Raw genomic sequence first — 22,065 nt, 5'->3', positions numbered from 1 at the left:
GCAGAACTTTACACATATTTTCTTTTACATGCGTTATAATGGGAAATACTTTGAGACCAAGGATTTTAGCCAAGAATGTGCTATTGGGAAAGCTATTTGATATTTTGTTGTGTATGTGGGCTACATTTAAAAGCAATGAAACACGTTTGTACACGCAATAATAAAAAAAGATGTGCAATATCAAGTATTGCTAAATATGAAAATAAACTGAGTACAAGATATTAAATAACATTTCTGATTCATGCTTGTATAAATCATGTTATTATTCATCTTACAGTGCATCACGCTACACATTTAAACCACATTTTCATGACCCTCTCCCAGCAGCAGAACATTTAATTATTCTTTTAACCTACTGAGAGGTCTGTCTTGACGATCACAAATAAAACATACAAACCCGTTCAAGGTAGCAAGTAACAGTTTTCCTCTGATGCTTGAGTCTCAGGGTGTTCAGTTTTTTCTTCCTCACGACCTTCGCTGTAATCGTCTTCGGTTTTTAACCTGCTCCCTTTTCTCATCGCTCTACGTAGCTGCATCCAGAACAGCTCTTGAGCCTGACTCGGGTTAGTGCAGTCTGAACCAGGCCACTGCAGATAAGTCTTTTTCAACATGACTTTCCTCATGCGGTGAAAGGACGACATCTGCCTCTCAGAGATTGGCTCCAAAAACACCAGCAGCAGAACGTCCCGGTGCTCATCGAACAGTCGGTAGCTGGCCAGTTGGATTTCCAAAGAACACCACTCGCTTCCTAGGAAATTCCTGCTCACCACACAAATAGTTTTCCGGCTGCTATATACAGCAGAGACGATGTTGTCCACAATATATCGGCCCGGTTCAAAGTCCCTGTGATGAAGGCAAAGTTTAAATGATGCCCCATTTCCCTCCAGGTTGGGCATTAACTGCTCCATGACCCATTGTTCATCAGAGGAATTATAGGAAATAAATGCATCATATTTGCAATTTTCCTCCTCCTCACTGAGTCTGCGCCACTGCTCACCAAACCAGGAACGGAACACATAGTAGCCATACTTCATTTTCCAGTAGAGTTTGACATAAAGTAAAGGAGTGACTGTGAACAGAAAGATAATAGCGGCGGTGCTGAAGAACAGGTACTCCCCCAGATCGATGTAACAAACTTTGGTGTCAAAGTTGTAGAATTTGAATTTTGTATCATGTGGGCACGGCAGATTGTAGAGATAGACCACCTGGACTTGTGGGTTATTTACTGTCCAGTTTTGCAGCAAGCCGTTCTTGCAGGTGCAGCTTAAAGGAATATTACGTATGTCAAGGTAGTGGAGCTTAGGTAAACTTTCTAGTGCTTCGACTTTAATTCCCTGCATCACGTTGTGGTTGAGCTGCAGTGTTTGTAACTGTGTTAGGTTCCCAAAAACCTCCTTTGAGAAGTTCTGAATGCCCATATTTTCTACGATCAGTTTGGTCAAATTTCGTAGATTTTTAAAGACTCCTGGTTTTAGTTGTGTCACCCCAACGCAGCAGTTATCTAATGTGAGGAATTGTAAGCCTGACAGATCATCAAAGGCATCCGGAGAAAGATAAATGATGTTATTGTCGGTGAGATAGAGAGATCTCAGTGAGTGGAGGCCTCTGAAGAAAGTGCGTGGTAGAACCGTGAGGCCATGCGGCTGCTGCCCACTCATTTTCAGATCACTGAGTTTGCTGAGATTCATAAATGGTGAACTGACATCTTCATTGAGGAAGTGAATCTGATTACCTTGTAAATCCAGCACTGTTAGTGTGTCTTGAAACACGCGATAGAGGGAAGAGTCAATTCGTTTGAGGTTGTTTCCATCTAGATAAAATTTGGACAGACTTTTTAGTCCATCAAGGCCAAGTGACTCAAAATAAGTGATCTTATTACCTCCTAGGTCCAGTATTGTCAGATTCCTTAGACGACTGAAGGTCTTATTAAAAATGACAGAAATACGATTGTTGCGTAGGTTGAGGGTTTGCAGGTTGTAATTATCTTCAAAGGTGTCATTAAACAAATCAGTCAAGAGGTTGTTGTCCAAGTGGAGTATCTCGAGACTTGTTAGCCATTTGAGAGCTTTACGGTCGAGATAAGCAATTGTGTTTATGTTGAGCTTTAACGTCTTGATATTTGGTGTGTGATAGAAAGCGTTAGGGCCGACTGAGAGGATGCGGTTGTAACGATAGCTCAGCTCTCTTAGATTTTTAAAATAAACGGTATTTTCAGTTTTACAGGATCTGAGGGATTTGAGATGGTTATGCTCTGCGGTGAAGCTTTCTATTGGCGTATGTTTATCGAGAAAGTTAAGACAACCTATGCTTTGCAGGTTGTTGTTGGATAGATCCAACGCCCATGTGATGGTAGGACAGTAGAACAGTGTGTTTGTTAGATTCTTAATCCCGTTATTACCCAGTCCTAATTTTTGAATCGATTTCATCTTTCTCTTTAGGGTCCTGCATAGCTTCATGAGCAGGGTGTCATTTTTTAGACCCATACCAGAGAAATCAACGTGACCCGCGTTGATGTTGCTGATGTTTAAGAACTCCAATACCTCAACACTTGTTGAACGCAAACGCAGATAGTTTATATGCCCCAAATCCACTCCTTGAAAAGCCGTCGTATTGAGCCTTGGATTATATGACAGATCTAGCAGCTGGATGAACCCCAGAAACGAATGCTTACATCCTAATGTTAACAGATTGTTTCTACATATATATAATGTAGTGAGGGATTTGGGTAGTGACACATTGGAGTGGCTGAGAGAGGTCAAGTTGTTAAAGCAAAGATCTAGTACCCTTAGGTTTGTTAGATGTGATACAGACTCAGCAATCTCTGAAAAGTTTCTCAGGAAGTTCTGCTTCATGTTCAAAGTGTCCAGATTGAGAAGGGTGGAGAAAATGTCTTTAGGGAGCTGCTTTAATGTATTGTTTGTCAGTATGAGAGATGTGAGGTTGTGCAGGTCCTTAAACACGTGTGGGCTGAGCTCAGATATGTTGTTAAACGACACATTGAGAGACTTAAGTTGAGTCAAGTTTTGGAAAGCAAGTTGATCGATTATCCTCAAGTGATTACGATCTATGCTGAGGTGTTGAAGGTTTGGTAGATGAACAAAGCTCTTGTTGGTAATGTGCCACAGAGGATTAACAGAGATGGTCAGACTGATGGCAGAGGGCGGCAGGTCATTTATAAGAGCCTGCATTCTGCTTTCCTTCCGACGGACGCAGTTGAAACTTGAGCGGAAGCGCGGGTCTTCAATGCAGTTGTTGAAGCTGTAACCACTGATGAGTCGAACAGCACCAAGAACAACTGCAATTGACAGCAGCTGATGAGTTAAACTTGCCATTTTGTCTTGTTGCAGTCCAAAGAAACTGTCCTTTAAATTACTTTCATCAGTGTCTTTGTCGGTTTGGTTTGTTTGTATATCTTGCAAATATCCATCAACAATGCATCGTGTGCGTCAGCCGGACGTGGGACAGCAATCTGAGGACAGAGAGCAGGATTAATAATTGAAACTAGCATTTTCAGATCACACTTCTTACTTTCTAAGCAGAACAATGCTCAGAACAATACAGAACTGCTACCACAACCCATCGGAAAATATCACCATTGTTACTGTCATGTACATGTCTGTCCTGTTTTCATCCCTTTACAGGGTATTGGAAAAATACTTTAAGGTGTCCATTTTAAAAATGTTTGTTTCCTTGGTATTCATAGGTGGATATTCTTATTTTAACTTCTAAAGATACATTTAAAACACTGTGGAAGCAACAACAAAGTGGCTTTTTAAGTCTGATTCATTCTACTAACATTTTAATTTGTGTGCACTACTTGAACAGAAGCCCTGAAAGGCAAGGTGCTTTTTTTTTTTCAGGCATCGTTGGCCAGAACCTAAGTTTACGAGATAAACTTTGAGGCTTAATTACTTAATTAATTAGTCTGTTTTGAAAATTGTGCCTGACACGTGATACAAAGGGCATTGAAAGTTCAGCAGAATGCAGCATAAGTTCACCTTGCGTTTCCGAGCTTCCGTATACTTGAGAGAAATAAATGTTATTTTAAATTTTTCACGTATGAGGTGCTTTATTATAAAACTATGGAGCCCCAAAATCTAAATGCCCATATTTTTATGATGGTTTTGCACTATATATTGTAATGTCTATTCCCACACTAACTCAGTCTGTCTTATGCTGATGCTGGTGTGTCATAGCAGAACCAAAACTCACCAGGTTCCTATATTTCTCTCACCGCGTCAGAAATCCACCTGAAATATTGTTCTGTTTATCAAGAAATTTGAACTGTGTACAAGAAAGAAACCGGGTTCCTCTTTCAGAGTTGTCATATGCCTTCTCACTGACGCGCTTGTCTTCCTCCTAATCTTGACATTTGTTTCAGATTGTGATTTTCTATACCTGATGTTAGAACGTGCCACGAACGGGTGGACATGGTTATAGACAGCACTGACGGTAACAACACACTCCGCACACCCTCATTTCTCGTATCCCTCTTGGGTTTAACATGTTTGACAGCATTGCACAAGCTTCCAGGAATGACTCAGCCTTCTACAAGTATGCTTTTCTGTCAGCGCCTGCACACCTTTTGAGTTTCTCACCTGGCTTTTATGTCTCTCTGTAATTGTATTCTCTAACTTTATGAAATCAGGAATCATTGACCACTATGCACACACAGTACTCCAGATAATATATTAGCCTGACAATCCCCATGTAGCAGCAAATAATCATTTTCTCTAATAACACATATATTTTATGTCATAAACATTTTGCCATTATTTGTCCTAAATTTCAGATTCAACCTTTTTAAAGAAGATATTTCAGTTTTAAAATGTGCAAATAATCATTTCTGAATCCTGTGAGAAGTCGCCCTCTTATAGTCTTTCACATAGTCTTCCACACTCTTCTCTGATAAGAAAAAAACTTGCCAGTAGTTGCTAAGTATGTTACCATATTTAAAAAGAATAACATTATTTTACCTTGGCAGCCATTCAAATGAATGTTGTTCAGCTCTCGCCTCTTCGGAGAGCTTCTTGTGCCGTTGATGTCTTAAAGGAGATACACACTCAATCAGGAAGAGGAACAACAAAAGGAAAAGAGTTCAACCCACTCTTTTCCTTTCATATTAAGGAACAACATGATACTGTGATTTCAAGAGTTTTTTATTGAAATACTGTTGCTTGAAAGAATATACATTAGTTAATTCAACATACATAAATTACTCCTTTTATAGAATATGAGATGAACACATGATATACATTATTGAATAACAAAGTATGCAAGAAAAGCAGGATTTGGGTAAAGTTTAATTTCCAAATAAATAACGTGGGTAAATTCACCACTATAAACTGGAAGAGGGAAGAGTCATTGTTGCTTTAAATCTCATTTAATTCAGACCATTTCATCACAGTTAGTCACTTATTATCCTGTGTAAAAGTTTACGCCTGATGTAGTCTTGATTTTTTTTACTTTTTAATTTTCTTCCATCTGAATTATTTAGCCTGGTTCAAAGTCTAAACAATAAAAAGTGAAAAAATTCAATATTTCATCAGAATAATAACAATAGAAAAATAAAGAAAATGGCAGTTCAGTCCTGATCAGGAAATATTCTTACAAAGTAAACCCATTTTTTTTTTCTTTATGTTTTTATTTTGAACAAATACTAAATGAAACGCACGTAACATAAACTCATTGATAAATGTCTCAAAATGAAATGAAATTTGAAATGGAGAAACTCTTTCTGTGTAATTCAAAAATTAAATTCAGTGTCCTCTCCTCTTCTGCTCCCGTGCCATTTGACACAGTCCACACAGGGGCAGGCAGGCCATGATTACCCAGTCATCACACACCGAGCCCTGGGAAGAAGCACAGCGACAGTCAGCTGGAGACAAACATCAATTATCTCATGCAAAAAAAAAGGATATTTTTTGATGTCACAACTACAAAAACGCATCATCTTTCCAGTTCAAAATCAGATGTATGATTGTTTTTGTGCACACTTACCTCAATGTGGTATCTGCTGCGCATACTCGTCCTCAGAGCAATCATGGCACCTGGAAGGAAGGGCAGACAGCAGCTGTCCCCGTTGTCCTGCGCCACCTTACAGCCCAGGATACATGGGATGAAGGTTGCACAAAGACCTGGAGGTGAGAAACGTATTGTCACATGGGAATTCCTTTCACGATTGTTGGTTCATTCCTTCTTGCTTCTACGGAAACACAAACACTTACAGATGCCACAGTCTTCGCAGCAGTCGCACACATTTGAGCTCCAATCTGTTAATCCGGATGACACAGTGTACTGTGTGACCGAGACCTGAGGCTGCGAGTTGATCACATTTGACTGGAACGCCATTGCTGTGAGTAGAAACAAAGGAATATTCAAATGTGAAAACAGATCACACAAAAGTACTTAGTAACAATATTGTCACAAATTCACATCTGGTAACATTTTCTCCCAAATGAATAATCTGCTCCCTGTCCAGTCACAAGCCATTAAAGCTTTGTCAGCTTTTCAAACTCATTTAAGCATATTCCATTAATAGTGCCAGAGATCGAGACATAAATCAGCAGAATTTGTTTGTGAAGTTAACTGGAATGAAGACCTGACAACTATTCCACTAAGCAGGACTGGACAACGTTGGTTTTGAGGAAAAGTTGCTCCAAACTCACCTGGTTTCAGCTCCTGAGGTTCGTGTATGTCTCCTGAATGGTGGTTTTACGATGTCGACGGTCACAGGCTAAATCCACAAACAAGACGGCAAAGGCACGGCCACAACTCTTATACACAGTTTGACATCACTCTTATACTGGGGGCCAGTTTCTGTTCTGATATGAAATGAATTACCATTTGGGCAGGTGCAAACATGACAAACAAAAAGCCCATGTGTGTAATTTTGGGGCGTATCACTTTTCAAAAGGGTTCACCCAACATGACGCGACCTTTATCAGCACAGTAATTGAAGAACAAAGTAGACATGTAGTGCATATCTGTACTTCAGCAACTTATAACCCAGGCTTTCCCATTTAGGGCAGGTGTGGTTTGTGTACACACTGTGGGCCCGAACTCTATGAATGGGAATATAATAGTAGAGGGGTTTACTCTTGGGCTGAGATACATAAATAAATATGGTAAATATGTGAATCTGTATAGCACAGTTTGTCCAGATGTCCACATGGGTCTATGGAAAAACAATATACACACACACACAAGATAAGAACGACATTGAAGAAGTATAAAAGTCAGCAGTTGATATACTACATTTACAGTGTTTCACGAAACATTTAACAGCCCTTCATCTGAGGTTTATGAGAGTGCATGGGAGGATGACATGGGTAATCAAATCTACAATGTTATATTGGACAAAAGTTTACAATGTATCCGTGCTTGCTCTATAAATGCCGGACATTTCCTGATACTGTTTAAATTGCTGCATGGGTTATAACCAAAAATCTAAACTGAATAAAATATTCACCAAAGTGTCCGTTCCAAGAAGACACTTTAACCCACAGTTTTGTAATTTGCCCCAAAATAGAAAGTGAAATAATCCCACTGGAGCCAGATACAAAACCGATTATACTTGAAATATCGAAGACATTAAGTAAATTGACTATTCCTTAACATTGCTTTGTCTCCTTTGGGCTAAATGAGGTCATCTTGGGTGATGAACTCAAGCCATTTTTAAAAATGATGGTCATATTGTATTGCTTTTCTTGAACAATACACAAATTGAACACAAACTAAAAAATGACTTAGTTCTTGGTGTGCAGGTGCACGGGTGTGTCGACAGGTTTCCCCTTGTTTTCTTTTTCCCTTCTCTTCCTTTCCTCTTTTTATTTAGTATCTTATCTAATTATCTTTATCTTTGTGAAATAGTTACAATATTGTGTTAAAAATGAGGCTATAAGTACTGCATCGTGATAAAATAAAAATAACACATCACTAGAGACTGTTTTGTGATGGGATCACACCACCTGTGACGCCAAATCTGGCCAGGGTTGTAGAGTGTCAGGGCAATGTCTCCTTCACTACTTCCAGCCCTGGCTCAGACCACACCCATCTTTGAATTACACACGTGTACAGTTTCGGGACTGTGTCTTGTCTCACGGTTGTAGTGACTATACCTGTCCACAGACACCTGGAAAAACAATGAAAACAATCAGATCAGTGTCGCTGTCCCAGCTGGTAATAAGTAACGCTGACTCACAACTAAATACAAAGATTCCAGTGACAACAATGCAACATTAGGCTGCCCGAGTTAAAGGAGCTGTATTCAAAATACTAAAAAAAAAGGAAGCTGGAATTGGCTCCACATCAATCTCCGAAACCATTCGCCAACTCATCATATACCAACACTCTGTCGAGGCCCTCGGTGTTCATTACAATCAAAGAGGGGAGAAGCTCAGATTTTAACACACACAGGGAGGGTGACTTCATTCAACGCTCAGGATGCCATTACTCCACTATATATCCCCACTATAGAGTATATTTACATAGTAAAAGGTTGTTTTCATCAGTGTTCTGAACGTCAGCCCTTTAACAGTCTGCTCTCAACTGTTTGCATTCTTTTATAACGATCACAATATTCTTGGGCGGCGCTTTTCCCTGGATGCAGCAGCGGTGCAGTTTACACATGCAGCAGTGGAGTGTGTGACACTCACAATGAGGAAGTAACGCCAATGTCAACAAAACACAAGGGTTGACTCTATAAGCAGTATTTAACCTCTCCTCTTATTTTTTGTAACATACCATGTGCAACATTATGTACAACACGCATGTGGGATTTATGGGCTTGTTGATGTGTGAAGAGAGAGGGGTTATAGAAATTACATGGATAATCATCATTTGATCGTATCACGCTCATGCATTACATTTTCTAGCATCTCAGGTTGTAGAGGTGTGGAGTTTGTATTTACAGATCGGAGCAGCAGATAATATTATGAACTTAGATTATAAAAACAACTGACAAGACAAGACAGAACCGATAAATGCATTGTTGTGCTCTACTGTGACTCATTCACTGCAGGCGTAATATCACATTTTAAATGCATTTCAAATATTATTTCACTTTTAACTGAAAACCTATAAAAATTAAAAGCTCAATCAGAATGCCAATGGGTAAGACATTGCAGCACAGGGAGGCCAAACTAAGTCTGAGTTAAAAACAGTGTCACCATTGTTATGTAGTTTGTCCACCGGAGAGCACTGACGAGTTGATTTTCAAACTGAAAAGTATCTTGTTCATCTTGGTACTCACCGTCACACTAGAAAAACTGATCTAAGGGATCTGTATCAAGATGATTTGATTATGTATTTTAAGACATTTCCATTAGCCCGTATATTGTCTTGGTTTGTTTTTTTACTTTGTTAACATGGTTTTGCATGAACATACCATTGTGTTATCAGATCATTTATAAAAATGAATAAGCTATGTATTCCCTTTATACAGAGACATTATAAAATGTGAAAACTGACATATTGCTAAACACAAAACGTCTTACAAAGGCTGAGAAAAACAATGCCCCCATAAACAAATAACAACAAAAAGGAGGGGAAAAACATCAGTCAGCAAATATTTAACCATGTCAGAAATAGACACAAACAGTCAGAAGCACGTCACTCATGCCACAACAAAGAAACGAGTGATGCCACTGGATGAATGCGTCGACCTCAAGACTCCAGTATTGGTCAGGACTTAGCTTCTTATGTAAAGGGCATTTGAGTGTTGAGTGTTTTTTTAAAGCGCTATATAAATCAAATGTATTATAATAAGTATTATTAATATTATTATGTACAGGGGCATCTATAAACAGTTTCTTTAAAACCCCACAGGCCACTTAAACAAGCCACAGGGGCATTTGAGTTTTAATACTGAAGCACAGCTTTGTTTTCATTGGACCAGGCACCTGTTTTCCTTAAATGGACATTATGTAGAAGTCAGAAGATGAAATATGAGTGCCCTTTCTGCTCCTCCATGTGTGCACCAGACTCCTTACAGACATTTATCACTAACTTTAACAATATGCTTGTGTGGGGTGTTATTATCTGTTCATCACACAAAAAGGAAGCAGGACGTTAGAGATGTTGCACAATAAAATAATTTACCAGAAGACCCTCAGTCGAGACAGAAGTAACCACGAGAGTGTTCGGTTCCTCACACTTTTGCACTGTTGTTGAAAAGAAATCATAAAGTAATACTGAAAGGGGATTTTGCTCGTTCTGTTCATCCCGCCTGTCTTTGGTCGAGTTTGCGGAAGTAAAGCAAAAAGGGGCTTTGTGACTCATCATTGCATTTTATCTCTCAACCAGAATTTGAGTGCCCCTGAGCTGGGTCTGCATGTGCTGATTATTATTATATTAACTCCTTTAAAAACTCCACTGAAAGCTTTTCAAACTCTCAAAGTGAAAATGAGCTGTAATATGGACAGGATACAGGTCTCAGTGGAGGTCTTCGACTCTCTAGCACAGGTTTCAAAACACTATTACAAGATTATTTAACTTCTTCAAGTGTTGTTTCCAAAGCATGAGATAATTTTAAGTGTATTTATTTTAGTACACTCTTGAAAATGCCATTCTGGTAATGGTTGGTCCAAAGCATCTCTCATGAGCATGTTCATGCTTTCCTGTAAGAGTCTGTTAGACCATTAAATGACTTAATTTCCTGTTGTGTTCTTTTGAAGTGTATCTAAACATAGGATGTATTTTGTCCGCCCCTCTGTTTGCATCCTGTCTTCTTCACAAGATCTCAGAGGGTAAGTGATTAGTTCAACATCTACAATTCTATATTTTGACATTTTCATAGATTTGTAAAATAAAAATAAAAAATAAAATATAAAATTAGGACAATCACACAATGAGTGTAATGATCGATATCTCAAAGCAAGCAGAACATGAAGAACAAGATAGTGGAGACTGAGAAACTCCTGCCAGCTAAGCACTTTCACTTCTCCTCCAGTTGTAGAGGATTGTTTTGTTAAACCAGTTTATGCTTCTTGGGGGTTGAATTCCCATACGTTTTGGATATTATATGTAATAATTGTATATTTATATTAAAATCAAATCAACTGGATCTGCAGTATAGATGAAGTAGAAGATAGAAAATAGAATATCTTTCCATATTTAGTACGCCAGTCATGCCCTGTCTGTGTCTGACTGAGCTTTATAGCTATAGCTGCAGCCAAGTTTTGAAGATATATGTCACAATTTCCCTGACACAGTCATCTATTCCTACTATATCTATGTTTGCATCTGTCTCAAATCTACGAAGATTCGGTTCCTGAAATGACAACTTCTTCTTTTTGATCTTTCGGACAAGTGTGGAAGAAAAGAGGGATGTTTACCCCATTGTGTGTATGAGAGTGCTCTCTTGACTGTTGGAGGGTTTCAGGTATTCTGCTGTCTCCTTGTTGGCTACAAAGATGGATCAAGTCCCACCAACCACAGAAGATTACTGGGTGAGTGGATATTTGTCTAATCTTTCACGTGCATCATCGTTTATCAGAGGAGACTTTTGCCTGCACTTTGTTTTCTATACCATGAGCCAGATACTTTAAGACATGGCCTGCATGTCAGAAAGGCCCTTTGCTGATTTTAGTTTAATTGGTTTCTGCATCATAAAGCTTCTGAAATGCTGAGAAGTACACGTTTTTTAGAATAACCCATCTGTTTCAAGAATTTGACAGACCTCTTTTCCTCTCTTGTCAACAGGACTATGGGGATGACTATGACAATTACACCTTGTCCCCTGAGACGAGCAAGACTCATGCATCCCCATGCTTACAGGAGGACACATATGGTTTTGCACAGAGGTATTCCCCTGTCGTATACAGTCTGGTGTTCGTCCTGGCTCTTGTGGGCAACGTGCTTGTGCTGTGTGTGATCCGACGCTACCGAAACTCTCAGCGTCGTGGAGTCTGTGCCTTCTCTCTGACGGACACCTTCCTGCTTCACCTGGCTATTTCTGACCTCCTGCTGGCCTTCACCCTGCCCCTGTTTGCTGTGCAGTGGGCTCACCAGTGGGTGTTCGGCTTGGCTGTTTGCAAGATCTCCGGTGCCCTCTTCTCCCTGAACCGCTACAGTGGCATCCTTTTCCTGGCCTGCATCAGCTTCGACCGTTACCTGGCCATCGTCCACGCTGTCAGCTCTGGCTGGAAGCGCAACACCTGCCACGCCCAGATTGCGTGTGCCGTCATCTGGGTGTGCTGCCTGGGCCTGAGCGGAGTTGACATGACCTTCAAACAGGTAGTGGAGGTGAACACTGTGGGCAACGAGAAGGCGTTCCTGTGCCAGGTGTGGTTCACTGACAACTCCATGCAGTGGCAGGTGGGGCTGCAGCTCGTCAGTTTGGTTCTGGGTTTTGGGCTGCCTTTGTTGATCATGCTCTGCTGCTACATCTGCATCTTCAGGTCTCTTTGCAATGCCACTCGCCGCCAAAAGCGCAAGTCTCTCCGCCTCATCATCTCCTTAGTGTCTGTGTTTGTCATCTGCTGGGCACCATACAACTGCTTCCAGCTGGTGGATAGTCTGCACAGGCTGGGCATGGTGACTGGAGGTTGCCAGTTTGGCCATGTGGTGGACATTGGGACTCTGATCACTGAAAGTGTGGGGCTGTCGCACTGTGCCCTGAACCCTCTGCTGTATGGTTTCGTGGGGGTGAAGTTCAGGAGGGAGCTGGCCAGAATGTGTAAGGGGCTGCTGGGACAGAGGGGCTTGCTGGGGATGAAGGGCTGGAAGGAGAGGAGGCCCAAAAAACATACTGGATCTTTCACCTCTGCAGAAAGCGAGAACACCTCCTACTCTGTTATGGGCTGAAAATTTAAAGTAAAATAGAAAGCAAACTTACATGAATTCAGAAAGAAAGAAAGAAAGGACTAAATAATAATATGTTTGCAGCTTAAAATGTTCTCAGATTGGTGCAGCAAACAACGTTGCTCTGTCATTGTTTTTGAGTAGTGAAATCATGAAGGGAGTCTGGAGTGAAACCGAATGTCACGTCCCTCATGTTGACGCTGTCACGTAACTTTTTGGAGCTTGTTGATTTTTGTGTTCATGGGTCAAATCTTGTGAAACTTGTTCATTTCTTCAAATGTCTGTAAACGCTTTCTCAGCAGTTATGATGTAGCTTGTGGCGTCAGTAGTCTGACTCATATCTCACATCCTTACGCTCATTTTTCTCATCAGACGCCACGCTCATGTAGTCTGCAACAAGACACGTGTCAGCCTATAAAACAGTGAAAATGGTTGTAAATATATTAAAAAGTTTTAAGTGCTGAGGTTTCATTTCTCGTTATCCGTGCACAGCTGTTCTCTCGGGTGTGTGCTTCAAAACTCTGGAAATGCATACGGTATATCTCATTTTGAATTTCGTAGATTACATCAAAACCCATTATCTTTGTGATGTACAAAGTTTTTTATAATAAATATTTTGGAATAAAAATAACGTGTCATGTTTATATGTCCATCAGTGTCTCACTTAGAAGGTATCATGACTAATGTAACTTAGTACATTTACTGAAGTACATATATGTACAAATACAATGTATCTATGTTTTTACTTTACGCTTCTCCACAACATCTTCTACGCAAATGCACTCTTCACACAGCTACAGTCACTATTTACTTAACTAATTTTTCCCATCATTCACAAGTTTGTATTTAGCAGTGCACTGGATTTCATAAGCTTATTAGATGTTTATCTAATCTTATCTTATAACTGTAGCTGTCACATAATTGCAGTGCAGAGAAAGGCGCTATTTATATCCTATATGTAGCTAAAGTAGAAGTATAAAGTAGAGTTCCTCAAAATGGTACTTCAGTAAATGTATTTATTGCAGTGCATGATTGTTTAGCATCTGTCAAACACTTTAGCTATGTTTTAGTTTCCATCTTTCATCTGTGTTTTCTTTCTCTATTATTTAATTATTTGTGCTTGTTTTGTTTGTTCTTAAGCCATCTCGATATTTGAGTAAAACCATCATCAACCTAAAAATGAAGCATTGATATATAAAAAGACCTCTTAGATTTTATTATTTTCATTTTGATCTTGATAACCAAGTAGTCCTCGGTGTGTATTAGAGGTATAAGAGATTGACACAAATTTATAGAAGACACCATGTCTTCTATAAACTGGTGTCAATCTATTAAAACTATTTCTGAATTATAACACAGGCTCCCATTCTACTGACCATGCTATCAAACTTAATTGGCAAATATCACATCTATAAGGTCAGAGTGCCTCAGTTCACCCTTAATGTTCATATGTTTGCTACTGACCTACAATATCTCTTTGACTCTAAGATGTAAAAGAAAGACATTAAGACCTCTCATGTAACTGGTAAAACACTATGTAATAATAATATTTAAACTCCGGTTTCCTCCCACAGTCCAAAGACATGCACGTGTTCGGTTAATTGATGACTCTAAAATTGCCAGTAGGTGTGAATGGTTGTCTGTCTCTGTTTGTTTCTATGTGCCCTGCGATAGACTGACGTCCTGTCCAGGGTGTACCCCGCCTCACGCCCAATGTCAGCTGGGATCGGCTCCAGCACCCCCCACGACCCCGACCCCGGGATAAGCGGTTGAAGATGAATGAATGATTGAATGAATGAATGTATATAGGCAAGTTTAGCCTTTGCTCCTGAATGTATTGATATTTGCTCGCATTTTTTGTCTTATTTCTTATTATTTTTATGTATAGATACAAGGTGTTATAATGGAAGTTTTTCATTATGATGAATTTCTATGCACCCAAAAACTATCACTTAAAACTCAAAAGAACAACAGGCGTCAGTATGAGACGCAACAGCTCGATCTAGTGGAAAGCGTCTGTTTGTGCAGCGCATTGTTTGACTCTTCTTTTTGTTCAGTTTTGTTGCGTCAAGTCAGGCACATGAAGCGGAAACACGGAAGTTTGGTAATTTGGCCTTCAAAATAAAACACCTGTCCCCCACTTTAAAGCCATAACCCGTAAAGACTGAGTCATTTTATCACACCATGTGTTTTAATTACAATCACGAGCGAACTATCTAATGTATCAACTTGCGTCTGTTGTATTTTTATTTGTAGACGCTGCAGTGAATTTCATTTAAGATTTTATTTTGAAAAGCACGTGAATCGAGTGACTCTAGTTTTTCGCGTGAGTTGGTTTTGGTAGAGGTGGCAATGTGGACGAGAAGAGGTGACATTTGAGTTACCAAAACAACCCAGTGGGGAAGTAATTAAAGTACATGTAAGTTCGCTTTGTGCACGGAAATAAACGGTGTCACCACCAGTGCGTCGGTGTTGCGTCCCGGTTTTCTTCAGCGTCCGTCTGCTCTTTAGTTCCCCCTGTTACCCTGTGGTTTTGCTTTCGAGAATTCACCCAAAACCAGTTTGAACACGCGATTCCCCTTTAAGTCTAAGTGTAGAGACAGGCCTCCTTAAAGTCTGCGCTCAGACTCTGGTGTTTGTCTCCGCTGCTGGTCCCGACAGCTGCAGGAGCTCGTCCGTCCGTCCTCCCTCCAAAAGCAGCGACGGTGGTTACTCGTGCAAAGCCGTTGACCCCCGGTGTGAAGAGAAGAGATACGTGCAGATTGCTTGTTTTTCTTTTTTTGCATCATCAACCCAGTGGTTCTTGGTAAGTAGATCATGTGTAAACCTCTCAAGATTTGACTTTGGTGTCTTCTAACATATGTTGACGTTTGTATTATAATATACATGTAAACTAGAACCTTGATGCAAATATTGCAGTGCAGGGTTCTCAAAGGTGCAGGAGATCCTTAAAAAATACTCATGGTGTCAATCTCTTAAAACTTTGATACACACTGAGGCCTCCTCAGGATCAGGATCAAAATGAAAATAATAAAATCTAAGAGGTCTTTCTTTATATCAATACTTCATTTTAAAAAATACTCATGGATTATGAATGAAGTGTTTGAAACTGCTTGAATTGTAGTTTATATATAATGCTAAATGACATAAACACAATTTCTCGCTTCTGTAGAAATGTCACTAAATGATGTTGGTTATTTATAGTACAACACATATTTTAATGTGATCAACATCAGTTTACTTTATGTGTGTGTGCTGCATTTACATGTGTAATTTACCACAGCTGTAATGGGCTGTAAAAGCTTGTAAATGCACCTTGAAGTGCTTGAACATTGTTTGAATCTGACTTTAGAAAAGGTGTAGGACGCCTGGCAGTGCTCATGAGAATTTCAAGCCTTCATCTCTAGGTTTCTTCTCTTTCATGTCACTTCCGAACCGGATCCTTCCTGTAGCAATGGTTCAGAATATTTATCTGCGCACGCCTAGTGTGCCTTATCTTAGCACACATACCAGCACTTTGGTTTCGTTTTTGAATATATATCTTCATCAACAGTATAAAAAAAAGCCACACAGCCACTGTACATAAAAGTGTGTGTGTGTGTGTGTGTGTGTGTGTGTGTGTGTGTGTGTGTGTGTGTGTGTGTGTGTGTGTGTGTGTGTGTGTGTGTGTGTGTGTGTGTGTGTGTGTGTGTGTGTGTGTGTGTGTGTGTGTGTGTGTGTGTGTGTGTGTGTGTGTGTGTGACTAAGGGAACTGTGCTTTCCACTTCACCGTTGCCTCATCCAGTCACATCACACCATGTGAGTTATGTGTGAGTTTTTGCAAGTTTTTAAAGCATCAGCTGGACTTCCCGAGGGGAGATTTTGTAATTCCCAACCCTCACACAACTCTTCGCCAAACCCAGTGAGAGGGAGAGAGAGAGAGTTAGAGGGACCAGTATATAAGCTTCTGAAGCAGTGCAGCGTTTTGTATTTCTCTCTCTTAAGCGGACCCTTTTTGCTTCCACAGTAGATGAACATGGACGTGGAGCTGGATGGATTATTTCGCCACAACAGCAGCTATGACTACGATGAAGACTACGAGTATAAAGAGGACTTTGAGTCAAGAGGCAGTAGAGCGGTGTTGATCCCGGTTCTGTACTCCCTGGAGCTGCTCGTAGGTCTGCTGGGGAACGCACTGCTCTTGGCTGTCCTGGCTAAGAAGAGGCGATCCTGGAGTATATCGGACACCTTCATCCTCAACATGAGTGTCGCGGACATCCTGCTGCTGGTGACGCTGCCCTTCTGGGCTGCACAGGCCGCTAGACAAAGTGGATGGTGCTTTGGGGGTTTTCTCTGCAAGATCAGTGGAGCTGTTTTTAATGTAAGTTCAAACTGGTGTGTTGAGCAGGCAGGGAGTGGAAAGTGAAAGTGAGATACTCTTATCTTAAATGAAAGTAGTGTTTGGCTGTGGGCCATTACAACCTGTTCAATCAAGACTCTTGGCAGACCAGGGTCATTGTACTCAATACTTTTATTGAGCAAGTAAACTCCACATGTCTCCAGGCATTTCAGCATTTCGGGGAACAGGCAAGAGTAGGGGAGAAGTGAAAGTGATAAAGATGGATGGGGGGGGGGGGGGGGGGGGGGTTGTCTTACACTAGATCAAAGCTCAATTTTTCCTTTTCTTTCTCCTAGATCAACTTCTACTGTGGGATGCTTTTGCTGTTTTGCCTCAGCCTGGATCGCTACGTGTCCACTGCCCGGGCCACCCAGCTGTTCTCCCAGAGGAAGCCCAGGTTAGCTCATGTCTGCTGCCTGTCGGTCTGGCTAGTCTCTGTGATCCTCACCATCCCTGACTGTATTTTCCTGGTGGCGAGAAGAGAACCTGCACAAGAGAAAACACTGTGTGTTCACAGCTACTCTCAGCCAATAGCTGGCTGGCAGCTGGTGTCACGCCTGCTGCACCACACGCTTGGCTTCCTGCTGCCTGCAGCTGCCCTGATCACCTGTTTATCCTGCGTCCTGCTGCGGGGCGGCTCTAAAGGCCTTCAGAAGCTGAGGACCATCACGGTCATCCTGCCCCTGGTAGTTGTCTTCTTTCTCTGCTGGACGCCATACAACATCACACTCATCGTGGACACATTCAGAAGCAGCGCTAAGAAACCTGGTGATGATTTATCTGGAAATCCTGAACATTCCCTGAGAAGAGCTCTAATGGTCACTTCTGCTCTGGGCTGCTTACACGCCTGCCTCAGGCCTCTGCTCTATTTCGGCTTGTGTGGAAACTTCAGGAAAAGGACGCTGGCCATGTTGATATGTGCTACAGCTGAGTCTGAGAGCTCGCTGTGGGAGTTAAATGTGGGCGAGGAGGCCCTGCCTGACCAGAATCACGAGGGTGAAGAGCTGAAACAGATGACAAGTGTAGACCATCAGGTGCAGTCGAGTCAGTGCTGATTAATGGACGAAAAATGCCGTCATGTGACTCAAAAGTGACCTGAACAATGCGCCACCCCTGAGGGGAATTCGGCTTGAGGTTGGGTCATGAGTTCAAGGGATGCAGGACTTTATGATGAGATCAGGATGAGAAATAGATATTTATAAAAATCACTCTTTCACATTGCACTTTAATGTGAAGGTTTCCGAACCACATCATGGTGACATACTGTTGTACTTTTATTTTGCAATCACTGTTGCACAACTTTAGTTTGTCGCCCTAAGTCATGAGTTTTTAATCAATTGTAGATGTGTTTTTCATCCTATTTTTATTGTGAATTATTATTTTTTTTATAATTATTATTATTGTGAGCAAACTTTCTTTTCATTATTTTATATATTAGTGAAACAAATGTGTCAATGAACAGTTTTACGCTGTTACACAAACATCATAAAGCTAATGCCATAATGTTTGAATTGGTGGGAATATAAGCTCTTGTCAAAACAATATAATACTTGTCGGTCGTTTATTGTGATATGCCGCTAAACACTTCTACAGAGTTTATCACTTTATTGCTGATAAGAGAAATGGTTTCACTTTCCATGTTATCTTGTTACCTTCAGGCAGTAACGACGGTGTAGATTCCACGATTGCGCAATGAGTGTGTGGATAACTGCAGCGCAGTAAGGGAATTTCCCTTTGGCCAAACCCAGGGCCTTATTTCTTCTTGACTTCTTTGTTTCAACATGGGTGAGTGGACTGAAGGACGCAGGATGACACAAACAGATGGTGATGTCATCAGTCAGGTGACAGAGGAGGGGGAAGAGGGAAAACAAAGCTCTGTGTTGGTGCGGCAGCCTTTTCAAAGCTCTCTGTTTACACTCATCGAAAGACTCGTCTGTCTGTCTGGTGGAGGGAGAACAGTGGCGCGCTTTATGCGTCAGAGTGTATCAAACGAGTGTCAGTGGAAAATGGAGGAAAGAAGAGGAGTTATTGAAGATACAATCTTATTTTAAAAGATCACAATGCTTGTTGTGCTGCGGGTTTCACCTCCATGCTGCTGTGCCGTTTATGGTCTCCCAGGCACGCCAGATAATAATGTTAACGCGTATTAATGTGAAATAAAGTCTACTTCCACAATTGGGTGTTCTTTTAGAAACTCAACATACAATAATTTCACACGGGAAAAGAAAGTTTCCCTCCTCTCAGGCCACCTATTTCCCTTCCTCTTTTCACTTTAAATAAAATAGTCATCACAATGTTGCCTAATCTGAGAAACGCTGGTTGACCGGGGACAGCAGCAACACGTCAAGTTTATAGCATTACTGGCTATGAATAGCCTTGAGTATCGCATCAGATTGAAGTGTTATTTCCTGCATCAGTTAGAGCAAGAACGGCTGGGTTATGAAGAGAGGTCAAGTGAGTGGTTCCTCCCTAAATGTGCTTTACTCTTCTGAACATATTCACACGCTCTCTCCTACTAAACACAGCCTACATGTAAAATGAGAGGGACATACTAACATAGGCATAGGTACACACATTGCGTTATGGTACATTATTATTTTTGGGTTAAAGCCCTTTCCAGCTCACGGTCTTTCTTCTCAGTTTACGTGCTTCGTTTTGCTGAACTCCTGGAAACCTATCGATCATGATTTTGCTATTTGATCCCACAGACACTCGCAAAAATAATCAAAGATATTAGCTGAATTTTGCTGTTTGACGTGACTTTTAGCTGCACCAAATACATAAAAATGTATGTATTAGTTTCTGAAAAATAGTGAAATGCCCCCAAAAAACTACTGTACTGTATCTCGTTATCCAAAGCACACATTTAGGCTATTGTATGTGATCTTCTTTTGATGATTAATAACAAATGTCAGACTTCTTCACTTCCATTCACTACCCTGACACTGTCAAGTCCACCTGAAAACCTCTGAGCAAGAGCTTATCAGCTAACTCACAAAAGGACAAGCAGCTAATCAGGATTATTCTTTAATGAATAACAGACCTGTTATCAGTTAAAACATAAACTTAGTTGTACAGTCCACAAGAAAGGAAGTTGACTGGCCCTATGCAATTATTTTGAATCAATATAAAATGAAGGCATCTTGTTGGAGAGAGAACAAAAGTAAAAAAAAGTTGAGTATTTCAAGATTTAGATTAAAAATAAGACCAATGCATGGTGACCACATACCACACAGAGCTTGATGTGTGTGAATGTGCGTGCAGCCGAGCCCTTAACTCTGGTGGGAGAGTTTATGAACCCTTTGCTCACTTTGCTCTCTGCCGCAGTGACTGAACCAGCAGTCACCAGTTTAAGTATGATTGTCTTAACACCACCGCCCTGCTTTAGTAAAGTGTTTGCCTCGACGTGCTGTAAAGGGTGGCAGTGGTGATACCTTGTGTGTTTTTTTTTTAATTGTAATCCTGTGCACACGGGTTGAGCTTGAGAAGACTTTGCTTATCTATCACTCGTCTCCTCTGCTTAAACCACACTTTTGAGGATGTGCGGCTGCATTTCTTCACTTTGTTTCAATTTCCTGTCAAAAATATGTACGGTATTTCCAGTGAAACTGCTACACGTGGGCTTGTAGTTTTGTTCTTGCAAATATTCACAGTATCCTGACTTTATCATAAGAACATAGAACATTTTATAGTAGTTAATATATTATAATGTCTTAACTCTACTCACACTACACACAGAGAGAAGAGAGGGAAAATTATGTTATGTAATCTGACTCCTCCTGGAGTTTAAATTATAATATTTCACACTGAACGTGAGTCACAACATTTATTACAGTGTATCCAGTATGTACTTGACTGAGGACTTATAACTTTTTTGCTAGTTGTATAACAAAAACATCAGGTCCAATTACAGTTATCGAGATAAAAATGTTGTAAACATACAGTAAAAATCACATAGTAAGTAAAACACATTGTTACATGTGTACATGTGTGCATACATGGGAATGGTTTATACAGAAACTCAGTGGTGGAAAGTACAATTTTCAGATACTTGTTATTACTTGAGTATTTCCACTTTAAGATATTTTTTTATATTGTACTTTTTACTCCACTACATTTATTTAAAAGCCTATTTCTCTTGTTATCTTTCAGATTCATTAAAGGTACAGTACACAGAAGTATATCAAGTAATTAAAATGAGCTCCACCTTTACCAGCTGCAACATTAAAGTGATATGTGTATTAGCTTATCAATGGTTATAATCCAGTAATATAAAATATATTATTCGGAAATGGGCTATTATGCTTAATAATACTTTAACTTGTGGTCATTTAGATGCTAAAGATTATTTAGATAGTAAAACTTTAAAATACATCTTTGAATGCAGGACTTTTAGGTGTAACAGGTGTTTTTACACAGCAGTATTGGTATTTTTACTTAAGTAAATCTTGTACTTCTTCAGCTGAGAAACTGGAGCTGGTCTGTGTGAAATGAACATAGAAAAGTAAATTGTAAAAGTCCTCTTCACCACTCACAACAGCCTTCCACTCACCCAGATCGCTGTGGAAGCCACCAACCAAAAGTCCGAAATATTCCCTAGATATTTAAAAAGAAAAATCATTTAAAATAATTTAACTATTTTATTTCCTGTAAATTGACATCAAGGTCTAACAGTTGTAACAAAGTCTTCTCTACACAACAAGCTTTTTCTTTTTTTTAAAAAACACTAACATGTAAAGACATCTAGTCTAAAAAATCTATTAAAAATGTGCCATACAAAGTTCGTGTTTGCCTTGTTGGTGCACTGCAATGTTGAAAACACACTGGTTTATGATTTTTTAAAATAACATTTTATTCAAATAAAATTCCATACAAAAACATAA

The 22,065-nt window shown here is 40.1% G+C and overlaps 4 protein-coding genes across 4 annotated transcripts; 2 read left to right on the top strand and 2 right to left on the bottom strand.

Moving 5' to 3' along the window:
• Positions 1–5,044, bottom strand: tlr21 (toll-like receptor 21). Its single transcript, XM_083918905.1, has 2 exons — positions 4,977–5,044; positions 1–3,469 (listed from the first exon to the last, which is right to left on the bottom strand). Exon 2 carries the CDS (start codon positions 3,330–3,332, stop codon positions 402–404), a length of 2,931 nt encoding a protein of 976 aa, XP_083775031.1. The 5' UTR covers positions 3,333–3,469; positions 4,977–5,044; the 3' UTR covers positions 1–401.
• Positions 5,045–5,759: 715 nt separating this feature from the next.
• cnfn (cornifelin) lies at positions 5,760–6,351 on the bottom strand (the record flags this gene model as incomplete). Its single annotated transcript, XM_083917792.1, has 3 exons — positions 5,760–5,852; positions 6,001–6,137; positions 6,228–6,351. 3 exons carry the CDS (start codon positions 6,349–6,351, stop codon positions 5,760–5,762), a joined length of 354 nt encoding a protein of 117 aa, XP_083773918.1.
• Positions 6,352–11,323: 4,972 nt separating this feature from the next.
• cxcr3.2 (chemokine (C-X-C motif) receptor 3, tandem duplicate 2) lies at positions 11,324–13,374 on the top strand. The gene is made up of 2 exons (XM_083917927.1): positions 11,324–11,450; positions 11,704–13,374. The coding sequence occupies exons 1-2, from the start codon at positions 11,415–11,417 to the stop codon at positions 12,805–12,807; spliced, it is 1,140 nt and encodes a 379-aa protein (XP_083774053.1). The 5' UTR covers positions 11,324–11,414; the 3' UTR covers positions 12,808–13,374.
• Positions 13,375–15,470: 2,096 nt separating this feature from the next.
• On the top strand, positions 15,471–19,210 carry LOC310950297 (C-X-C chemokine receptor type 3-like). Its single transcript, XM_083918015.1, has 3 exons — positions 15,471–15,610; positions 16,811–17,164; positions 17,479–19,210. The coding sequence occupies exons 2-3, from the start codon at positions 16,814–16,816 to the stop codon at positions 18,235–18,237; spliced, it is 1,110 nt and encodes a 369-aa protein (XP_083774141.1). The 5' UTR covers positions 15,471–15,610; positions 16,811–16,813; the 3' UTR covers positions 18,238–19,210.
• Positions 19,211–22,065: the final 2,855 nt, after the last annotated feature.

Source organism: Echiichthys vipera, assembly GCF_963691815.1.
Source record: "Echiichthys vipera genome assembly, chromosome: 8".
Classification (NCBI taxonomy): Eukaryota; Metazoa; Chordata; class Actinopteri; order Perciformes; family Trachinidae; genus Echiichthys; species Echiichthys vipera.
Note: the sequence above shows the minus strand (reverse complement) of the source record. Positions and strands in the feature narration are given on the sequence as shown.

Coding starts and splice junctions, on each gene's coding strand:
- tlr21 (XM_083918905.1), bottom strand. CDS start 3,332: ATGGCAAGTTTAACTCATCAGCTGCTGTCAATTGCAGTTGTTCTTGGT.
- cxcr3.2 (XM_083917927.1), top strand. CDS start 11,415: ATGGATCAAGTCCCACCAACCACAGAAGATTACTGG. Junction 11,451..11,703: donor CAACCACAGAAGATTACTGG/GTGAGTGGATAT, acceptor TCTTGTCAACAG/GACTATGGGGATGACTATGA.
- LOC310950297 (XM_083918015.1), top strand. CDS start 16,814: ATGAACATGGACGTGGAGCTGGATGGATTATTTCGCCACAACAGCAGC. Junction 17,165..17,478: donor TCAGTGGAGCTGTTTTTAAT/GTAAGTTCAAAC, acceptor TCTTTCTCCTAG/ATCAACTTCTACTGTGGGAT.